General features: G+C 37.4%; 1 protein-coding gene across 1 annotated transcript; it reads left to right on the top strand.

Moving 5' to 3' along the window:
• The first annotated feature begins 3,591 nt into the window (after positions 1 to 3,591).
• On the top strand, positions 3,592 to 23,763 carry slc5a5 (solute carrier family 5 member 5). The gene is made up of 17 exons (XM_021308537.2): positions 3,592 to 3,707; positions 10,334 to 10,757; positions 11,132 to 11,197; positions 11,991 to 12,042; positions 12,505 to 12,572; positions 12,936 to 13,090; positions 14,125 to 14,265; positions 14,965 to 15,094; positions 15,260 to 15,348; positions 15,719 to 15,831; positions 16,857 to 16,927; positions 17,475 to 17,561; positions 19,106 to 19,308; positions 19,575 to 19,672; positions 21,553 to 21,638; positions 21,916 to 22,002; positions 22,146 to 23,763. The coding sequence occupies exons 1-17, from the start codon at positions 3,664 to 3,666 to the stop codon at positions 22,212 to 22,214; spliced, it is 1,983 nt and encodes a 660-aa protein (XP_021164212.2). The 5' UTR covers positions 3,592 to 3,663; the 3' UTR covers positions 22,215 to 23,763.
• The last annotated feature ends 323 nt before the right edge of the window (positions 23,764 to 24,086 follow it).

Below are 24,086 nucleotides of genomic sequence, written 5' to 3' on the forward strand. Positions count from 1 at the left end.
TTTTGACAAGCGTACCAAAGATCTTTGTTAAACCATTTTATTTAATATGAAAAAATGATACCTTGTGACACATAATGAGTTCTGTTGAATAAATAAACAACCCAACTATAATAGCCCCATTTTTGGCTGAAAACAATTAGATTTATTGTCCCAAAATTGGAATTACTGCATCTATCTCCTGCTGCTTCATCATTTTGTTAAAAATGTTTATCTTAGCACACCATACAAAATAAGTCTGAACACATTAACAACAACAAAAATGCAACATCTGCAGAATCAGGAGCTGACGAGACACAATCTTATTCTGTTTAATTTTCTGTTTAGAAAAACCTTATTCTATTGCATTATAGCATTAGCTGATTTCAAACATAGAACGTTCTGATAATCTTCAAAATTTGCAATATTCAAAAAACTAGTTTGTAGAAGAGCAAGGCTCTCTTTTGCATCTCCGTAAAACAAAAATAAATAAAACCACAATAACAGACTTGGACACTATGATTAACTTTATACAGAAATTCAAACACATTCTGAACGTGCATTTGAATAAACTGTACTTGTATCTTTCAGTTACTCTTCAAAAATGTCCTCATGACGCAATCATCATCTACTGTTAAGATCAAGTTGAAGCCGCTTTTCAGTGAAAGTGTACGGGCTTCTTTCAAGAAATCGATTCATCTGACATTTCAGGAAAAGAAACCCAGCTGACAAGTGCGGCTTCTCTTCTCAGCAGCGCAGCTTCCTGTTCTAGTTTTTCTAAAACCACCGGGTCTAAACGGCAAACATTCACAGCCAGCTTTGAGTAATAGTGTAATTAATTTTTATTACCCTTTTCATGTTTTTGAAAGCATTTTTATGAAATTTATAAATGATCTTAGATTAAATGTTAGAGTATGCTAAATATTTTTGGAAGATATGTGCAAATTTGCTTCTCAATTCTTTAAGTGGAGGTTCACCCCTTTTGATGAAATTAACCTGATGCATAAAGACAATTTTGTTTTTTTTTAAAAAAAGTCTCACAGTTGAGACTTGTCATTTTCATTACCAGAAATTTGCCTGCAGTTTCCTGTTATTACCAAATAAGACATTGGTTCATCAACCATCCCTGCTGTTTTGTCAGTAAAGTACAGAAAGTTGTACAGTTTTGCATCTTAAGGCTTTTTTTCACATGATAAAGCAGCTCTACAGATGTCTTGCTTGTAAAATATTTAGTGAATCTATGCTACAGAATAATGGATCTGAACACAGTGCTGTGAAAAAGTGTTGTCCCCCCTCACAGATTTCTTCTGTTTTTGCTTTTTAGTGACACTTTTCGATAATCAAAATAAATAAGTACTGGACAAAGATAACCTGAATTAATAAACAGAACAGTTTCCAAATGGTGACTTCTTTGACTGTGTGGTGGCACTAGCCATGTTCTATCGTGTGGTTTGTTGGAGAAGCAGCTTATCTGTAGCTGAGAGGAAGCGGCTGTATAAACGCGTTAGGAGGGCCTCTGTCCTGGGATGGCCCCTGGACCATGTGCCGGTGGTGGAAGACAAAGAGACAGTAAGTAAAGTAACATAATTGATGGACAATGTCTCCCAATCCATGCATGGAGCTGTTGCAGAGATGAAGAGCTCTTCCACTGACAGACTACTTCATCCCAGATGCTCAAAGGATCACTTGCTCAGCTCCTTCATCCCAGCTGCTGCTAGACTTTATTTTCTTTGTTGCTCAGTGTTTACTGACAGGTTGCACGGGTTCTTCTCCCTCAGATGCTATTTGCACACTTTGTAATTTTTACATTGTTCTGTAATCAACTGCTGTTTTTTCTTCTTTTTTTAAATGACATATTTGATATTTATCTAAATGTGTATTAATTTCTATTAGTAATAGTACGTATTTTTCTTCTGCTGTACAGCTCAACTTTAAATCTAGCCTTTTTCATTTAAATAAATTTCTGTCTGTAAGGCGGGTGTCTTCTGTCTACTTGTTTTTGCCACTGTCAAGTCCGAATTTCCCCATTGTGGGACAAAAGTATTTCTATTCTATTCTATTCTATTCATTAAAGGAAAATATGTTCAAGGGGAAATACCTATCCAAACCAAGCTGGCCCTTTAGGAAAAAGTAATTCCCCCCTCTAATAAAATCATTAATAACCTGTGATTAAACTACATTTCTTTTTAGAAATATGAGTTCAATTTCATAAGCTAAAACCAGCCCTGACTGTCACCTCACTGCAAGTATTATAATCTATGCACAACCTTTCTGATGGCTGAAAGATGTCTAAAAGCAACACATCATCCAAAAAACAAACAAAACAAAGTAATTGGCATGTCAGTTTGGAAAAGGTTAGAAAGTTTTCTAAGACTTTTAGATGCAGGAAAACCAAAGAGTCATAATCCACGACTGGAGAAAATATGTGGCAGAGGTGAACCTTCCCAAAAGAGGCTGGTCAAGAAAAAAATACTCCAATAATATATTTGCTTCCTCAAGACCTGGCCAAAATGCCATAAATGACACAATCATTAATTTTGCTTTTTACCAGAAATTCCTGCAGGAGAATATCCAGTCATTAATACAGAACCTTAAAGCCAAAACACACTTGGGTTCTGCTGCAGGAAAATAATCCAAAGTTAAGGCCACTTTTGATAGATTAAAAATAAAAAAATATAAATATAAAAAGGTTTTGGAGTGGCCTTGCCAAAAGCTAGGCTTAAATCCAATTCATAAATTGCAGTATGACTTTAAACACACCAGTCATGCTTGAAAACGGTGATTTAAGACATTTCTGCAAAGGAAAGTGGTCCAAAATTGCTGGTGTCCGGTGTTACTGCCAGTGGTGCCACAACAAGATTTAGGGGGGAAAACATTTTCTAGTATTAACTAAAATCACCTGCTCTGATCAATTTTTGTTATTTTTAAAAACCAAAATTCTGTCATCTATTTATGTCAAGTAATATCAATCCATGCTCAATCTCCTCTCTTCCCATTTCTTCCCAGTGTACTGCTTTTGCTCACACTAGACATTTCTTAATCAGACTTGCATGTATGTTCTTCTTTTGCTACCTACTTTGTGTGCTGATGGACAGACAATTTAGTCATGCTGCCATCAACAAAAAAAAATTGTGCTCAGGAACAGCTTTAAAACCGTAAAAAGCTGCAGCCATTAAAACCTGAGACAACATTAAGCGGGCTAAAAGGTTACTTTTGAATTAACAATAATTTGGATCTGTATCTTGGCCACCACTGGGTGATGTTGGCACGATTGCACGTCTGTGTTGTTTTCCCACTCAATCTCTTTTTCCATGTCTTGCTCCAAGAGGACCAGTGAGGGCCCAAAAGTCAAATTTAAAGTTCCAAACTGTCATGGTTTAGGTTTTTGCTTGTTTGTTTTGGACTTTTACGGACTTTTTCCTGGTATCAGCCCTGTCACTCCTCAGCCACCAGTTATCATCCAATCAGCTCAGTCTCCTTCAGCCACAGCTCTGGCTCTTGATCAGATCCACCTGCTGCACTAATTAGAGTCCCCTCTGCTCACCTGTTCATGCCTACTTATACCTGCCTCAGTCATCCACTGCCAGAACGTCTCGTCTTGCATTATGTGCCCTACCGCTACCAGTTTCTGTGTGTTCAGCCAGTTGGACCTTTCTGCTCTGTTCCTGTTTCAGACCTCTCTGCTTGATGCTGCCTATGTCTGAGTGCTGCACAAGTCTGCCTGTTTCCCCGTGAGTTCCAGCTGCATGCTCTGTATCTGTTCTGGTGGTTCCTCAGTCCACATCGCCTGTTCTGGTCAGCCCCTGCCTTCTTCTCTGGTTTGTACTGTCACTGCCGTCGACCCCTTGTCAGTCTGATTCTGCCTGCCTGCCTCACCTGCCAATAACTCATCTTTTTCAATAAATGTTTTGTAACGTTAACTCTCTGTTCCCTACGGAGCCCAGGAGAGCTCACTTTAAGTGATATTTTTTTTCAGGTCGTCATAATTTGTGAGCACGTTTCCTTTAATTGAGCCCTCAAATTAATCAAACGTGAGCACGTTTTCCTTAAATTGAGCCCTCGGTAGATTGAGATCTTGAATATACTATAACGAATATAATATAACGTGCTCAATATTGTGTCAAGACAATATTGAGTGCACGTTTTACACATTGTGGCCACGTTTAAGTTGTGCACACAATGTTCTATAACCATGTTCACTAAATTGTACTCTCGTTTTAATAAATTGTGCCCTCGTTTTAGTATGCTTAAAATGAGAGCTCAATTTAGTAAAATGAGCTCACACTATAGGAAAACGAGAGCACAATATAGTAAATTGTGCACACGATCTAGTAAAACGAGAGCACAATTTAGTTAAACGAGAGCACAATGTAGTAAAACGAGCGCACATTCTCTCAACATGCAAAACATTTTGCGATGACCCCTCTAGGGCTCCGTAGTTACCTGAACACAACTCTTAACACAAAAAGTAGTTTCCAGTCCAGTGGACGATAAAAAATGTTATGATCTTTAGATGTTTTTAGGGTTTCTTTTACGTCTCGGGTTTCATTATTTCTGTTCTCTAGGTGTTGCTTTATCAGTTAATTGCTTTTGGCTTAGTTTCTTGCCTATTTCTTGTATTCTGTTCCCTGTTTTATTCCTCTTGGATCTCTGTTTTGTCTTCCCGTTTTAGTGTTTACTCGTGTCTTAGTTCAGCTCCCGCATGCTAACTCGTTCTTTCAGCCTGCTTGCTTAATTTCAGCGACAACTGCTCCTTACTATCCTCTGGTTATCACAATGGCTCCCAATGTCATTCTCCTCACTTCCCTCAGTATTTGAGTTGACTGTTAACTGTTGTTTTCTACTGGATGCTATGTTTGTCTGACTTTTTCTCCTAATGTATTTCATTTTGAGTCCCCCTAGGAGTGAGTGTGGGATTATCAAAAACAAAGCGAAATATGAATAAATTAATATTTGTGCATTACAGCTGGCATATTGATACAAATCCTTTTCTTTAAATGGAACAAATTACATTGACCAAATCAATACATTATAGATTTTCAAAACCCAACTACATGGCATTATCTGTTGGACTTTGGTTTAGTTTTGGTGCTTTGCTTCTGAGAGTCAGAGGTTTCTTGTGATTTATTTTATGGTCCTTGTGATCTATGTTTCACTTTTGCACTTAGGTTCTTTTTTTATATCCTTTTCCTTTTCCCTATACCCCCATTTTTGTATTTGTTCAGTGATCCTCCATAGCTGGGCTCACTTACTCGATTTTGCCTGCCAGCTGCTTCCACTGATTTAATCATTCTCACCAGTTCCCACTCCAGTTATGGTAAATTTGGGGTTTGGGGTGGGTTGGGAGTACAGAGAGCTGGTAGACTGCTTTGTGGCATGGTGTGGATACAATCATCTCATCTTGAATGTGAACAAAACAAAGGAGATTATTGCATTGTATATTTCAGAAGAAACAGGATTAGATCATACCCAATTTCCATCATGGGAGAAGAAGTGGAGGTGGTTGATGAATATAAATACCTCGATGTTCATCTGGACAACAGACTGGACTGGAGACGCAACAGTGAAGCCATCTACAAGAAAGGACAGAGCAGACTGTGCTTTTTGAGGAAGCTAAGATCCTTCAAGGTTTGCAGCAAGATGCTGAATATCTCAAGTCTGTTGTTGAGAGAGTCATCTCCTCTGCTATGATCTGTTGGGGCAGCAGCATCAGAGCCAGGGACCAAAAAGGCTCAACAACTTGATAAAGAAGGCTGATTCTGTTCTGGGGATGACTGTGGAACCTTTGGAGATGACAATAATGCAAAGAAGGATTTTGCATAATATCAAGAAAATTATGGACAATCAAAGGCTTATTTAGATTGGTTACATTGGCTACAGGAGTAGGAGTAGGAGGAGGGTCGACGACAACAACAGACTAAACAAACTAATCAGGAGAGCCGGTGATGTTGTGGGGAGGAACTGTACACTCTGACAAATGTGGCAGAGAGGAGGATGCTGTCCAGACTTCAGTCCATCTTAGACAATGTCTCACATCCTCTCCATGACACACTGACCCAGCAGAGGAGCTCCTTCAGCAGAAGACTCCTCTCACCCAGATGCACCACAGAGCGCCACAGGAAATCATTCCTGCCTGTGGTCATAAATCTTTACAACGCCTCCCTCAGTGATTCAGACACCCTCCCTCTGTAACTGACATTATTCATTCTTTGCACTATTCAAGTCACTATTACTTTATTTGGGGAGATATATATGTATGTATGTATGTATGTGTATATATATATATATATATATATATATATATATATATATATATATATATATATATATATATATATATATATATATATAATGTGTGTATAGGGCTGCGCAGTGGTTAGCGCTGTTGCCTTGCAGCAAGAAGGTCCTGGGTTCGAGTACACCCCTGGGTCTTTCTGCATGGAGTTTGCATGTTCTCCCTGTGCATGTGTGGGTTCTCTCCAGGTACTCTGGCTTCCTCCCACAGTCCAAAAACATGACTGTTAGGTTAATTGGCTTCTCCAAATTGTCCTTAGGTGTGAATGGTTGTTTGTCCTGTTTGTCTCTCTGTGTTGTCCTGCAACAGACTGGCGACCTGTCCAGGGTGTACCCTGCCTCTTGCCCAGTGAACGCTGGAGATAGGCACCAGCAACCCCTGTGACCCCATGAGGGAAAAAGCGGTTTGTAAAATGTATGTGTATATATATATATATATATATATATATATATATATATATATATATATATATATATATATATACAAATAAAATCTCTGGAGCGTGTAACAAAAGTAATTTCCCTCTAGGATTATTAAAGTATGTCTGAGGAGATCTTTCCTGCCCACAGCCATCACCATCTATAATATGCCTTCCCTTTGGGATAAATAAAGTATTTATGGAACTGAATTTGAAATTGACCGGAATTATATGGAGATTTTCTTTTCATACTGAGCAGTCAAAGCATTTTACACTAAAACCATTTTCACCCAATTGGTCTTGCAAACAAATATACAATCATACTAACCTAACTTAAGGTTAAGTGCCTTGTCCAGGGGTTCATAGACATGTGACCTGTCATTGCTACAACTTTTTCATCAAAACAATGTTTCTGAAATGACCTTGTTGGTCATTTATCACAGACAGAAGTTACAAAAACTATGTGAAGAAGTATAATTTACTTTTCTATGACAGTACAACCACCTTTGATATTCCAATAAAGTTGGAGTTTTTAGTATCTGGGAACTGTGACCATATAAACTTGAGATCCGTTTTCACTGACTAGTGTAATTTATGCAACAGGTTTATGAAAATCTGATCATACAGCTAACATGAAGTTGGGTCATTGTCCTCTATAAAACACAAAGAGAGGCAAGGTTTTACAGTGAAATGCTCAAAACATGTGAGCATCCTGTAAAAGCATTCAAGCCAACGTGGTAAGTTTTATTATACTATTTAAATTTAAGATGTAACTCTACATTTTTTGTTTCTTGCCGGAGGTTTATATATACAATAAACAATATACAATAAAACCAGCCCTTGTAACCATAATAAAAGCTATTTACAGATACACAGTAGGCTTTATCTATCTAAATGTGCCATCTCCACACTTTTTGTCACTTCAGATCCAGATGTTACAACAGATTTCTTTAATGACAGTTGCATAACCTCAGTGTGTGTGTGTGTGTGTGTATGTATATATATATATATATATATATATATATATATATATATATATATATATATATAATTACTCCAACCGAAATATTAATACATGTAATAATTGATATGAAAATGTGTATATTTAAAAAAATAAATTTGCCACTATTATAAGCACTATTGACTTTTTTTTATATATATAAATTAGATGTAATTGCTTTTTTTATAATCAGAATCGGCTTTACGTGGACGCGTTTATGTGTACAATTAAAAAAATTGACTTTGGCTCACACCCTATAGATATTATATATAAATACACAAATAGTATGTTTCTTTGTTGTTCTTGTTGTTGTTTTTTTTGTAATATGTACAAAAAGGGAGATTGTGATAGCACAGATGTAATTATTTTGTTCCACAGCAGTGTTGCAGGGGAAACAAGAATACGTTAAAGATATAGTACCAAAATTACATAAACAATAATGACCACAAACTCTTCCTTTGTACTTTCAGTTTTGAATCAAATGTCTTGGGAATACTGATAATGCATCAATTACTCCACATCCTTCCAGCTCATGTCACCTTGACTACTTTATTACCTCCACTCTGTCTGTCTGGTTGCGCACTGTAGGACTTCAAACCTTTTATTGACCCTCTCTTGAGAGCGCCCTCCTTTAAGGAACGTTTCATGAGGGGCCGAAGCGTTACTCACACACAGACATGTGTGTCAGAGAAGGTGTATGGATGTGTTGCAGCTGCTGAGGAGTGAAGTTGGCCATCAGCAAATTTCTTACTTCACACACTGGACTGAAGTGACACAGGGTGAGTCATTTTTTTTAAAATTGAATTTATTGAAAAGGAGTTAATCTTTTTCAGGAGCAGTTAACACTTATGATAATTAGCCACTAAATCTCCAATAAACAACTTACTTTACAGCTGAAATGCAAGTGAAGACGGTTCAACCCTGGCTATTTTTTGGCAATGCTGTACGTTCTGAAACAATTAGATGAAGCGACATAGGTGTTTGAACACGTATGCTGAAGCTTTCTTCTCAAAACCTTTCAAACAGAACTGTCTTTTAAGACAAACTCAAGTTGAACGTGAACAGGGAAAAAATAGGGCAAAAGTGTTACTTTGCATTGTTTTATTTTTATTAAGTTGCGTTAACTTAAAATATGTGGCTTCTGAAGCTTTATCAGAGGGCATTTGGTTTGCAGCAGGTGCATATTTCTGATGACGCAATAAATGATGAGCTTGTCTTGTTTTAAAGAGCAAAAGACTTACATAAAAATGTATGTCGTGTGTATTTTTTTTTTCTTCCTCCATACATTTTTACACTTTGAAACCACTTAAGCCTGTTCCTAACTTTTTTTATTTGGCATTTAGTTTTTTAGAATCTCAATATTTTGTCGTGGGTGTTTTTGTACTATTTAGGGCAAAATTTCCCTAATACTGTATTCCTCTTTTTTTTTCTCTCTCTCTCTGCAGATTTAATTAGGATATTTAAGGCCATGAAAAAATGATGATGTTGTTTCAGCTGCAACCATGTGATAAATTGTCACCAGGAACCAGGAACATGTTGCCCCTAGAAAAATATGTGTCTAGTTTATCACTGATCTTTTGAACTGCACATACTGAAGTGTTTCCTTTCCTTTCAGCCAGTGAGTAAAAAGCAGCAGCTTTCAAATTGAGGCATTATTGACCATAGCCAAGTGCACAGAAATTAGAAATACTGTATGCATCACCCTCAAAGTTCCCTTCCATGGCTGAAATCCATTCAATGTCTATATTTAAGGCTTTCAGCTCTTCTACAACATTGTGGTTGAAACAGGGGATATGTTTATAACAAGATGTCCTCAACCTATTCTTCACCTTTCACACAAAAATAAAAACTTATAGCAAACAGGTTAATCAACCTTTTTTTCTACCTTTTTACCTTTTTTTTTTATTGTTTTCTTATTTTAAATTCAACATGTCTACTGAAAATAATTACAATTGCTTCCTTTTTTACATGTAGTATCCTGTTTTTTTCAGGCATACCACATACAGACCTGAAAAATGGCTAAAGAGCAAAACATTTGATATCAAGATAAACAAATAGTCTGTTGAAATGAAAAATGTATGTTCTTAATTACTAAACAAGTTCGATTTGGCTAAAACACTTGCAAGGTCCCGAGAAGGCTGGTGTCTATTTCCAGTGGTCAATGAGCAGGAGGCAGGGTACGCGCTGGATGGGTCACCAGCCAGTCACGTCTAAAGGCAAACTAAAGTGGCCATTTAACCTAAGATGCAGATTTTTAGATAGTGGAATGAAGCAGGAGTGACTGGAGAGAAACCATTCATGCACATGGAAACTGTGCAAGCTCCACAGAGAAAGGGTTGCTGAGAGGCAATAATGCTAACAACTGCTCCATTGTTATTTTTAGTTTATTTTTTATTCATAATCTATATATTAATTTGTTCAAAACGTCTTTGGTCTGTATAAACTATCTGGCCATTTATTTTTTTTATTTTTTTTTGTCGAAAGATCAGTGAACATAGCTAGCACTAGCTTGCATAAACTAATAGGCAAACTTGAGCTCTAATAAACAAACTTGTTCTCTTATGTAAATTAAAGCCATTAACACAACCTACTGACATTTTTCTGTGTTTTTTTTTTCCTTCTTTTTTATAACCTCTTCTGACAGATCAACTAAACATCTGGATCCAGAAGAACCTGAAAGAGAGAAGGACCCTAATTCTAAAATGGTGGAGCGTTTTGACAGCGAGCCATCCAGACCAGGGTTCGCGCTGGCCGACTACGCCGTCTTTGCTGCCATGTTGTCAGTGTCCATGGGCATCGGGCTTTTCCAGGCCCTGAAGAAACGGCAAAGGGCTGTGACCGCAGACGCCTTCTTCACGGGAGGTCGCAGCATGCCAGCCGTGCCTGTCGGTCTGTCACTCTGCGCCAGCTTCATGTCGGCAGTCCAAGTTTTGGGTGTTCCCTCTGAGGGGTTTCGCTTTGGCTTCAAATTCCTCTACATGTGCCTCGGACAAAGCATCAACTCCCTGCTGACGGCTTACCTGTTCCTGCCGGTTTTCTTTCGACTGGGCATCACCAGCACCAACCAGGTCGCGATGAGCCTCCAGCTTTTGCACAAGTTATCTCCATAGAGTGAACGGGAATGTGGTGAATTTAGATCGGTCAGAGTGTAAAGAAGGGAAAGTTAGACAAGAAAATTAACCATTTATATGCTGTTTTTTTCTTCTTCTTGTGACTGACGGTTTGTGTTTATATTCTAAACACCTCCAATCCATATCCAATTTTCCATATTTAAACGGTACGAAACGGCAGTGTAGAAGCAGGGTCAGGACTGTACTGTTGTCTCTAAAGTTGATTAAATTTGCCTGTAGCTCATCAACAGAGTTTAATATGTGAGGTGAGGAAAGATAAAGGATGTGTGTTACCCTGCCATGCTCTGACTCCAGCCATCTGCCTGCCACAGTATCTAAAGATGAGGTTTGGCAGAGGGATGCAGCTGCTGGGAAGCGTCCAGTTTCTTCTTGCGACGGTAGGAGCAGCATTCTTCTGCTCTCACATTTCAGTGTTCCTCACCGGAATGTTACTCATTGGAGGGTTTTTATTGTCGGTATCTGAAAATGCTCAGAATCGGGTTCGTCCCACTGAGCTATATAATACACTGGAGTGCTGATTTTGCCGAAAAACTGAAGTCACTGGCCGCCATCTTGCTCCTCCCTACTCTCACAGAATCCCATAGGATTTGGTTGCAACAACAAGCAGTTTTCTGGCTGAGTGAAAACGTTTCACAGGTAATTCTACAGTCAGTGGATGTACTAACACTATCAACTACTAGATAATTAGGTGCTGAAATATTTTACATGTTATTCATATTAGATATATATATATGTATATATAAGTATGTGTATATGTATATATGTATATATATATGTATACACATATGTAAATATATGTTTTTGTATATTGTTATTTATATATTTATAAATGTTAAACATATATATTTAAATGAATAAAATGCAAAATATTTCAGCACATGACTTTCTCAGTACTTGATATTTTTAGAACATAACATAAAACTATATGGCATTTGACATTTTAAAAGTTTTAAGCTCCCCCTGAACATGAGAAAATCCTCGTTATTCGATGCTGTAGCGCACATATTCCTTAGTTACTGGGGGGAAATAGGGAGTACCAATATGGCGGCTGGTGGCTTCAAAGTGACTCGTTCAAACAGACGGTGATTAGCACTCCAGTGTATTATATAGCTCAGTGGTTCGTCCAGAGATTTGCCTTTAATTTATGTCTCTGTCTCTCTCTCTCTGCAGCTGCTTTACACTGGGATTGTCATCTATGCACCAGCCTTGATCTTGAATCAAGGTAGGAGAGTGAAATTTGTTTTTGAGCGGAAGAAAAAAATTGGATGCACAAGATGATTTAGAAATCTCATTATAGCTATAACATTTTCAACATTGTCTCCACTTGATCTTAATTGAAATATATTCATGTTTTATGATGTTTAGAACTTGTTGCAGTGGCGCTTCAATCTTTTAACAATAAACCCGACAGTGATAAGAAATCCTTGTGAATATTTGCTTAGCAATAAAACTTTTACTGTAACATAGAAAACGGCAAATTTAGATCTCCTCTCATAAAGTGTTTTTCAATACTAAAGATATTTTCTGTTTTACACCATCTTTATATTGTTTCATTATTTGTAGAGTTTCCCCCCTTGCTTTTAGCATATTGGAAAAAGCAACAAAATAACTATTTTTAATTTTGTAAAGTTGTCTAGATAAAGGAACATTTGACATTTGTTGTTAAACCCATTTGCTTTTGCAGCCACTGGACTCAGTATCTGGGTGTCTCTCTTTTCCACGGGAATCATTTGCACCATGTACACCACACTGGTAAGAATCAGAAGGTATTGAGGGTTGAATACTCATTAAAACAGGTTTATTGCATCTTTTTTATACTTTTTATATTGTTCTACACTAATAAATGTTTGTTTTTTAGTTTCATTCGGCAGGATATGCCGCATTAAAGGTGGAAAAAGGCTTCTTACGTTGTCGTTTTTTTCATGTCGCAAAGACCTCTGCATTTTAACTGGGGCGTCAACGCTTTGGAGAGTCCCTGTAAATAGTCTACTTTACTGTGTCAACATAAGCCTCTTAATAGAGTATATTTGCCCAGCTCAAAAAAGAAATCTAAATTTGAGCCATATTTGACGTTATTCCAGGTTTCTCACGCTGTCTCTCGGTGCTTGTGTGCAGGGCGGCATGAGGGCCGTGATCTGGACTGACGTGTTCCAGATTGTCGTCATGTTGTCGGGCTTTGTGGCGATTTTCATCCATGGCACAATTCTGGTTGGCGGTCCTGCTAAAGTACTGGAGATTGCCAACAACGGATCGCGCCTTAATTTCAACGAGTAAATTAATTTTTATTTTTTTTACATTAATGTGTCTCTCCATATCCAGATCCGGTCTGTTTTTTGTAAGTATAATTTGATCGTTTCAAACTATTGCAAAACCTACTCTAAGCCAGAGTATGTCTTGAAAGCAATTTCACCACAGTAACACCCGATGACAATAAAGAATCTTGAAACCATAGACTATAAAGATTAAAATATTTGATTTGATGTAACATTCTTTAATATTACTGATAAAGCTCAAGCATCAAAAACATGAAAGATTCTCTAAATTATTTGAAATTTGCATTACACCAAAACAATATTTTTCAAATGTCTGCATATTTCAGCAAGCAAGCACAAAGTTACAGCAACCTCCAGGTTTAACAGGTTCAAGGAAGAAGGCTAAGTCTGAGTACTGCGTGTTTTTGGAGGGCAGGAAGTAGTTCTGTGTTGATTTGGTTATACTGTTTTGGCAATTTATTCTACCTGGTGACCTGTTTCTAGGTTTTCTGGCAAAAAAAACGTTGACTTTTATTTAAATCTCCCGTTTTTACCCAGATTCCATGATGCCAAGCACTCTAACTAGGTTTCCCAGGAAATTAAATGAGAAACAGGCCCACAGTATCACAGATCCTCCGCCATGCCTAACAGTGGGCATTAAGAGATTTTCAACACACCCAACTGGAGTGTTTTCTGTAAGACTTATTATCTATTCTCATATCACCAAAGAGCATGGCTCTAGTTCAAGCCCCATTTGCATTCAACAAACTTTATGATTGTGATGTCAGGAGAAAAAAATGCTTTTTTTCTGTGTTTCAGAAACAACCAGTAGTCTCTCATAGTTGTTATGCAGGCTTAGTGACCCCAAAATTAGTTTTTTATTGACATCCAAAATAGTGTTCTAATTTAATTCATCCTGTTATTTCAAGATACTTTTTTTTTTTTTTTTTTTTTTTTTCATTTTCTATACATTCCAAGAAAAACAAGCTAGTTTAAGATTGCTGAAACTGTTATGTTGTAGATCTTTATTAGTTCTTGATGTTCTACCACAGTTTTGACGTCGACCCACGGAAACGTTACACCTTCTGGAGCCTCACCGTCGGGGGTTCCATGGTTTGGTTGTCCATGTACGGGGTAAACCAAGCACAAGTTCAGCGCTACATCTCCTGCCGATCAGAGAGAGAGGCACAGTGGTGAGGTTATTTTTTTATTTGTACTTTTTTTATATATAAATTACCCAATGTGGGTAAGAATCACCCAAGCACTCCTATCTGCTCCTCCGCTCCTCAGGGGGACCTCAGGAAGAATTTTCCAAATACACTCTGGTCTTATTTCTTTCTTCTGAAGCCTTCCTCTTCTTCTCATAAACATGTAAGACAGATCGCTTCTTGCAAATCTCAGCCATTTTTAAAGTATACGGTGAGAGCAGTGGAGCTACAATGAAGGACTAACACTGAAGCTAACTGGATACATAAACACTAGAAGTATGCAGCTAACAAGAGGAAAGAATGCACATTGGTGTTACTTGAGCACGCCACAATTATTGGCATGTGGGAAGCTAATAGAAACCCCCAAGATCGTCCACTATACCTTCAAGATCCTGCAAAAGATCTTTTGTAAAAAATAAAAATAATAATAGTAATAAATAAAAAATAAAAAAGGACGACTATTGAAGGGAGAAGGGTCACCATAAAAATATCCATAAATATAGAAAAATGGTAGAATAGATTGGATCTGCTACCAGCAAGGAGGCAAAATTCCCAGACTTTCGTTGAGGCTTCCAGTAAAGAAGCCAAGAAGATGGATTCCCTCATCAACTCCTTTCTCTGTGGTCAGTAAATAATAGAAGCAAACAGGATTTACTGTAATAAAGACTGCTGTTTGTTTTTTAGGGCTCTGTTTGTGAATCAGGTTGGCCTGTGTCTAATTGTGAGCAGTGCAGCAACCTGCGGCATCGTCATGTTCGCTTATTACAACTTCTGCGACCCGCTGAAATCTGGGAGGATTTCTGCACCTGATTTGGTATGCTGATTTCTATTGTAGTCAGTTTCCAGGTAAAACGTCATCACTAATTATATATCCTTTTTAAGTGATCAAGGTTTGCAATGTAAACTGTGAAGAGCTAGACTTTCAAAAGTACCTCACTGATACTCTCTATTCTACTTTTCCTGTTGTCATCCGATAAAGTACATGCCGTTCTTCGTGTTGGACATATTCAGAGATCACCCTGGCTTCCCGGGGCTTTTCCTGGCCTGTGCATACAGTGGCACTCTCAGGTATTCCCAGTTCGCTTTTCACTCTTATTTGAGTGTTTAACTATCAGAGAGAGAGAAAATGACACTAGAATATTTTTAATTGGAGATTTAATATTTTCGTCTGACTGGCCCTTACAGAACATTTATTCTATAGTTCCTGGTCATGCATTATATATCTTTCTTCTCTGACGGTTTTGTCAACAGCATTTCTCTCTACAACAGAAGAATCTAATCCTCGCTTGTTTATGAAACTCTATGCCTAATCTAACCTTGTGAACTTTTTTTGATGGAAAAAAAAAAGTATCATTATCAAACAAGTACAAGATAGTGTTGACTATTATAATGTCCAGACGTGGAACGATTGTTGACCAACTGGGATTCTTTTTAACAGCACAGCTTCCACGAGTATCAACGCCATGGCTGCAGTGACGATGGAGGATCTGCTGAAACCTCATCTTCTCCACATGACGCAGAAGAAGCTGATCCTTATCTCCAAAGGGCTGTGTAGGTTGACAAAAGTAGTTTTCCATCCCTGCCTCATGGTGGTGTGCACATGTGAAAGACCCCCCCCCCGGAAGGTTTATCTTCGTGAAACTCATGTAAGCGCCTGTTGAAAAGTCTTAAAATCTGACATGCTGGAGGCCAATTTTAAAATCCAGCTCAAAACTTAACAATCCTGGTATCAAGCTGCTGGAAGTCTAAAGCAAACTTCATGCACCTTGTTTATATAGTTTAAACCAAATGTAATCTTAAGGGTCTTTACAAGGCAATTGGGGCCAATTCATTTCCACGTATATAGAAATATATAATCTATTCAATCCAATTCATACTGAAACAATACAATTAATTACGTACAGTCCAATTCTTTCTAATTATAATTCAATGTAAATATAAAAATGCCCTTACGCATACTGCAGCGGTGATCAAACGGAAGATCTGGGTGAGCTGGAAGCACTGAGCAGGTAAGGAGTAAATAGGAAAATTAGAAGCTAGAACAAGGATCCCAGAGGAACAGGTAAACGCGTCCATGCAGAAAAAAAAGACAACGGACACTTTTACTGAAGCTTTCTGCTGAATACCAGGAGCACATGAGAAGATACCGAAGCCTGCATGCTAGTACAAACAGAAAATAATGATACAACACTAGACCTAAAAGATATTTGACAAACTTAATGCAATCTAAAACAAATACAGTTACCAAAGCTCAACCATTCAGTGCTAGAGTCAGTCAAAACAAAATACCTGAAAAGTCTATTTATCTCATCTAATGACATACCTGGGAATCAACCAATCCATTTTATCCCGACAAAGTGTCTTTTTCTTTAAGATTGTTATGCCTGTCCAAACACTTAATGCATGTTTGAGAATAAACAAGGTTCTGCCACATTTCTTTGAATATAACCAGGTTGTACAATAATTTGTATTATTTAACTTCCCCTATTTTAAGAATTAAAATGGAAACCACTTTCATACACACAGCGGATAAGGTATTTAAACTATGGTAACATGTCACTTTCTCTTTCCTGTAGCATTCCTGTATGGAGCTGGATGCATCACAGTAGCAGCGCTCTCTTCCTTCCTGGACTGGGGAGTCCTTCAGGTATACTATGGAGAAATGTTTTAATGCCTCAGAACAACGAGGTCCTAATAATAATAATAATAATTGAACTTTATTGATCTCACAATGGAGAAATTCACTTCTGCATCTTAACCCATCCCCTTGGGGAGCAGTGGGCTGCCACTGTGCGGCGCCTGGGGAGCAATCAGGGGTTAAGGGTCTTGCTCAGGGACCCAGAATGGAAGCTTGTGGGAGTTGAACTCAGAACCTCTGGGACCAAAGCTCTGTGCTCTAACCACTAGGCCACCACTCCCCAGTCCTGTGAAGTGCATAAATAAATTATCCTAAAATTGCGTATTAGGGTACATAGAGATCACCCTGATAAGCCCATTCACCCTAGGAAAATAATCTCATGCAGAATGGGCAAACTTGGGGCTTAAGGATACAAAATGTTCATTCAAATAAATCAAAACAGTTGTCTGTGTGTTGCTTGCATCAAGATAGGTTTTCATCACTTTCTTCCATTTCTACTCCTGGATTTTATTTTCTGTTGTTTTTAACTCAGAATATTTTTGTCTTCTTTCCTCAGGGGTCCTTCACTGTCATGGGCGTGGTCAGTGGTCCGGTTCTGGGTGTGTTCATTTTGGGAATATTTGTGCCAGGAACAAACAGACTGGTGAGCGTTTCACAATTCAATTTAAAAACGGATGATTTACACAAATGCAAAAGGGCAGGGCACTACAATAACCCTCTGGAATAAACTACCTACACTAGTCTAGTCAAGCAGAAGAAATATGAAAGAAAATAAAACTCAAGCTTCGAATCCAGTGAGTCCCTAAAAAAATTGCTTTAAAAATAATAAATTAAACTAATTAACTTTTAAAGCTTAATTTTTATCACCCATTGCCGTACCTAGAACTATTTTTATGCATTTTTAAAATTGTTTCTTTTTACATTTACTTCTCCATACCCCTCTCGATCTATGATTAGTAAATTACAAATGTTGTTAATAATAATATAGATATATTATCATTTATGCAAAATATTTGTATGTGTTAAATTTATAATTTTACTGGATTGCCAGAAAGAAAAAAAAGTATTCATTATTCATTCATTCACATTTTGATTAATTTATTTTCATATTTTATCTAATGTAAGACAAAATATAATTTATGACATGCAGAGTGAAATGTTTGGGGCATATGAGAAGTTTACATTTCTATGTAGTGATGCAACAAATTAAACATGCAATTTTAGCTCATCTGCCAATTGGTAACTAAATAGATAATTCTATTTTTAAAAATATCTAATTTCAAGCCAGAGGCTCAGAGTTAAAATGTCTCCACTTGTGAAAGGATAAAATGAAGTATTCCCAAAAACATGACATTTGAATGGCCGTCATGGGGGGGACCCGTTTGGGCCGAGGCTCGTATTACTGGCGTCTACCTGCAGATTCAAACTGTGAGGGTTTGATGAGAAGTCAGTCGGCAGGTGAAAAAACCAATGTCATTTGCAGACAGTTGACTTTTAAAAATTCAAACATGCTGAAAAAAACCCCAACTGGATGCCAGGGTGCCTGGAGGGGCAAGTGTAAAGCAAACAGTGTTTGACTACAAAGACTTCCCACTGCATTTCTCACTCATGGCAAATTTTGACTTCTGGGTGTTTTGAGGTGACAAAGATAGCCATATATGTCCCAATCTGTCATAGTTACCGCTATCTAGCTAACAAATTAGGTGTTCATTAACCCGACACGTCTGTGACATATGAATTTCCTCTTTTATGAATCATAATAAAGACCACAGTTTTCACACCTGAACTCTTGAACGTTGGTCTCAGGAGCTGTTAATAGTTACAGGAGCGGGAAGATGGACTGACTCATTTGTCGCTTCCTGTTTCCATTTCTTAGATCTTTATATATGTTGGTACAAGCGTATCTTTTATGATAACTTGTGAGCGTCCGTATTCTCATGATTAGTCTTTTCATAGTGCGAAACAGACCGTGCCTATTGCCCTTTTTGGTCACTGGTTCATCTGCTTGTTACTGAGAAGTCCAGCTAGAAGAAAGTTGCTGAAATTTAAAAATGCCAATTTTATTTTGATTATTATTATTATTTCTTATTATACCAGTCTGCTTTAAGGACCAATTACATATTTAGACACTGTTGGTGTTCAATAACACAGCAACAGACTATTAAGATTGTTTATCATTGTTTCCAGGGGGCGTACTCGGGGATATTTGCGGGATTCTGTGTCTCTCTGTGGCTGGCTGTGGGTTCAACTCTTCATCCACCCAGTGAGGAGACAATGGGCGTCCTGCCCAGCTTCACAGAAGGCTGCAGACCTGCTAATGGCACACTGAGCAGCACCTCTAACCCAGACGAGCTCTCCATCTTGACCCCACTTCGTCCTGATGATCAAGGGTCAGCATCTACAGTTTAGTTTTTTTCCCCCCACATGTTGATAATAAAGAAGTTGGACTTCTTGAAAATCTTAAAAATTAGCTCCCTTCTTATTCACAGAACAAACATAAGACGTTGATCTTCTATTTTAGCACATGCTCAACTATTCAGATCAGAAGTTTAAGGCTGCTACACAGACCGTGTTGATAGTGGGGAAAAAATACGAACTGCCTTTAAAAAAAATTGTAACAAATCCTCTTTTGTTGTTTTTTTTTCCCCTAAAATAGCGGCCTCCTTAACTTCTACTCCATGTCTTACCTCTATTTCGGAGCCATGGCCACCAGTTCAGTCATACTTGTTGGGCTGATAGTGAGCTATGCAACAGGTAAACAGATGATGACACTTGTCCCTCTGACACACTGAACGAAATCTGTCCGATTTACATTTTGCTGCAAAACTATTCAGACCCCTTGGAGCTACTGTTGCAACCAGAAAACTAAACCTGTACATTTTAGAGGGATTTTGTGTGATAAACCATCAAAAGTAGAGCATGATTGTGAAATGGAAGATATAAGTTAAATGGTTTAAGTTCTTTTTACAAATACAAAATTGAAAAATGCGTGCATTTGTATTCAACCCCTCTTTACTCTAGTTCTTGTGAGCTAAATCGGCTGCCTTTAGAAGAAAACTGATTAGTAAATAGAATGTGGCGCCTCTGTGTTGTTGAAGGCCCCAGAGGTTTGTGAGAGAACAAACAACATCCTGAAGACCAATGAACATGATCAACAGGTCAGAGATAAAGCTATACAGAAGTTCCAATCAGGATTAGGTTATAAAATTATATCCAAAACTTTTAACATCTCACAGAGCACTCTTCAAATCATAATATAATAGAGTACTGTGATATGCAATAAATTAGAATATTACTGAAAAGTTAATTTATTTCAGTAACTCAATTCACTAAGGGAAACACATTGATGATGTTTTAACGCCTTTATGATTTTTCACACATCCAGCTAATAAACACAGCATTTAAGATTAGAATATTGCATCAGACCAATAAAAAAAAGCTAAATTATCCATGCGGAGATGAGCAGTAATGAAAAGTACGTCTTAATAATGGCATCTTAAAGGTTGTTTTTTTTTTCTAAAAGGTGTTTTTAATCTCACAAACAAGCCTCTTAGAAATGAATATTCTAATTTATTGAATATGAATGTATGCCACAACTGCAAAACTACCAGGACAATAATCAGAGAAGCAGCCTCAAGCGTCTGCTACTGACTCAGTACAAACTGCAGCAATCCACAGTTTAGATAGACGGACAAGCAGTTGACCGTACAACTACTAGTCTTACAATACAGAAATCTGGAGTTTGTGAGGGAGAGGCATGAAGAAAGCCATTCTTAAAAGAAAGTCTGACACAATCCTGTTGAAGTTTGTCTAAAGCCAAGCAGGATGCACCACAAACACGTAGAACAACGTGCTCTGGTGAGCTGACACTCGTTTTTGACCTTTTGGGCCAATATGCCAAACTATATGTATAATTTTTAAAAAACAATTCATGATAATTGTGTAGCCCGTTGAACAAATCACCCCCAGTGTGAAACATGGCAGTGGGAGCATCACGCTGTAGGGGATGCTGTTCTACAACAAGGACAGAAGTTGTTTAGAGTTGATGTGAAGATGGATGTAGATCAGTACAGGGCAACATTGGAAGGCCAAAGGAGAGGCAACGGTTCACCTCCGAGTTCATGCAACCAGACCAATAATAAAATGGTTTTAAGTCAAACCATATGCTTTAGAACGGCCCAAACAAGGTCCAGACAAATTTAGAAATGGCCTGGGTAATCCAGAAGGGGCAAACATTTTATTCTCAAGATGTACAGACACAACTTGCAGCTGTAATTCAAGTGTTATTCACTCGGGTGGGCTGAACACGGCCGCATGCAACACTTTTCCACTGTTTCCTTGTGAAAAAAAACCATATCATTTACTTCCCTTTCAGAGTTGTGCTACTTTGCTAAATTCCCCTATAATCCCGATAAAAAAAAAAAAAAAAAAAAGAAATACTGAAATCTGTGGTTGTGACCTGACACAATGTGAAACACTTTAAGGATGTGAATACGTTTGTAATCAGATAGCTCGTCAGTCTGAAACGCTCGAGGGCTTTTAGATGGAGCGTTATTCTATAGAAGGATGAAAAGTTTTATTTTTGGTTCAGGTTTTAAGCGTAAACAAACATGTCATGTTTTTATCACACACAGGACCAACGAAGAGGAGCCAAATTAAAGAGGGCTTGTTGTGGTGCGACCTGAATAAAAAGAAGACTGAGATCTCACCAGAAAACACAGTGACTATTGTTTTTTTTATAGCAGAGATGATGGTCTAATGAACATTACCCATAAGTACCCTAAATTATTTCCTGATTGGTAATATTTAATGGTTCCTTTATCTTTGTATCTTCCTGAACTACATGTCCTACTAAAAATGCATGGTTCCGAACTTAGAACCGACGTTCTTTAGGTGTTCCCAGCAGCTCATGTAGACCGCAGACTTGTTGTGAATTCATCACTACCATGTCTTTTTTAGTGCAATGACACCATCTGTGTTCATCTGTTTGCCTCAAGACCAACATGATATCCAGGATGTTCCCCTGCTTCGTCCACAATGCATTCTGGGATACACAACCCGCGGGTCACACAAGAAACAACCAGGCAAGGAAACCGCACGCACAGCAAAACTGGTCTAGACTTGTTGTATATGTTTGTCAAGTTAAAACAAATATTTATATATTTGGAATATAATAACCGATCAAGTATTTAAAACTTTTGTCGTTCTGGTCTGGTCTGTTTTGCAGAAGGACAAATTGCCAGAAAACCCGCAGGTGGTTCCTTTGAAGAACCTGCCAAGAGATGACGTGCTGTAAATGGCAAAGGATAGAACAGCTTTACTCCTCAGATTACTCTTAACAAATCCTATGGACAAGTTTCCCTGCAGTAGCAGTTACAATAATGCGTTTGTCTGTACTTCAGTTTTGCTTTTTGAAGAATTTTTTTTTTTTATCTTATTTGAAGTTTCATAATCCTGACACATATTCAGGGTTCCATGTATGTCTTCATTATTCTTTCGAAGAGTCATAAATAGAGATAATATTCAATCCAGCAAGGTGTGGTGAAAGACTCTTTCACTTCCTTCTGGTATGTGACGTTTCTGGAGCGATGTGCACCTGGACCGTAAACAGATGTAGGACGGGAAGCAGATACAAACGGACTCAGTCTGTGGGTACAGCAGCAATAACTCCGTGAGGTTTTTCCTCATTTAGTGCCTTTGCTTTTCTTTCTATCTCTCCCTCTCTTCTTTTTTTTTTTCATTACTGGAAGTCAGTCACAGCGTTTATTTCCTCAACGGTAAATATTAAATCAATAAGGTCAATCAGTTCAGACATCTTTGCTGAACATGAACTGGTGTGGGCTTATATTAGAAAATATTTTGAAAATAATAAGCACAAAAATCATGAGATAAAAAAAGTAAGTTCAGAGCATTGAAGGGTTTAACTGGTACAAGCTTATTATTTTTTTTATGAAGTTACCTAATATGTTTACTAAGTGACTGCGCAAATTTGATTTTGTGTTTTCTTAACATCCATTTAATTCACTGCTTTTGCTATAAAAACATAAACCTAATAAACCCTTGCAGTTCTCAACGTAAAAAAAACAATAGACCAATTTTCTGTTATGTTTGTTACATGGAAAACTGCTTAACAAACCTGTAATACCTTCATAACTCATCTGTTTGTCAATTAAAGCAGGAACTCTTCACCCAAATTAATCATTCTCTGCATAATGAAATTGATACTGATATTGTGTTGAATACCAAATATTATGGTGTTATTTGAAATAAAATAAGGTATAACTGAGGTTTAAATGAAATTAAACAGAAAACTGTGCAAATATAACTTATTCCACACAGTTAATCTGATTTCTCTAAGCAATTAGAAAGTTATTTTAGTGAATGTAAATTAAAAATTTTTAAAGACTTCAAAGTTATGCCTACGTGTCAATACATTTAAATTATGTTTCCCGGTGATTCCCAGTGAATCCAAAATAAATGCCTTTGTAACCTTAAAATGTAAAATAACATTTTTATTGGTTTTTGAAGATGTATGTTATTTAAAAAAAAAAAACACTTGAACCTTCAAACCGTTTACCTTTCCGTGCTTTGTAGCATCTTGAATTATGAGTTACATGTAAACGGCTTTACCAGACATGTTAAGTCGTTTTGATTCGGATGCCAGAGAAAACAGAGTGACATTGAGTATTCTCTGCCAGTATGAAGCATAGTGTCATGCAGCATAGCACTCTTCGCTAATTTCTGCAGCACACTACCGGTCAGCTGGCTGAAAGAAGTCGAATACTTCCAAGAAAAGACCAATTTAGCCAAGTAAAAACAAGTAAAAATTAAACGGTAACAGAATGGAAACTAAAGCCCTACCAATCACTCTGATAATAACATGTAAAACTAGAAGATGCAAGCAGCTTTAAATAAAAGCTGCTAGACTATGTTGCACAATTTATATATTTTTTGTGATTATTCTTGTAATAAAAAGTGTTTTGGGTGAATTTTATTCAAAGGTTTTCATATTGTGGACATGCCAGTCTATCACTTAAAAAGGGAAAGTTTTTTGTTTTTTTCAGTAACTGCACCAATTTTAAAAACCAAGTGTTCTTCACCTTGTTCTACACATTTTCACATAAATTCTTAATAAATCTGAATATGCTCAATTACATTAAGTGTCACA

This window comes from Fundulus heteroclitus, chromosome 9, assembly GCF_011125445.2.
Source record: "Fundulus heteroclitus isolate FHET01 chromosome 9, MU-UCD_Fhet_4.1, whole genome shotgun sequence".
In the NCBI taxonomy this organism is placed as follows: domain Eukaryota; kingdom Metazoa; phylum Chordata; class Actinopteri; order Cyprinodontiformes; family Fundulidae; genus Fundulus; species Fundulus heteroclitus.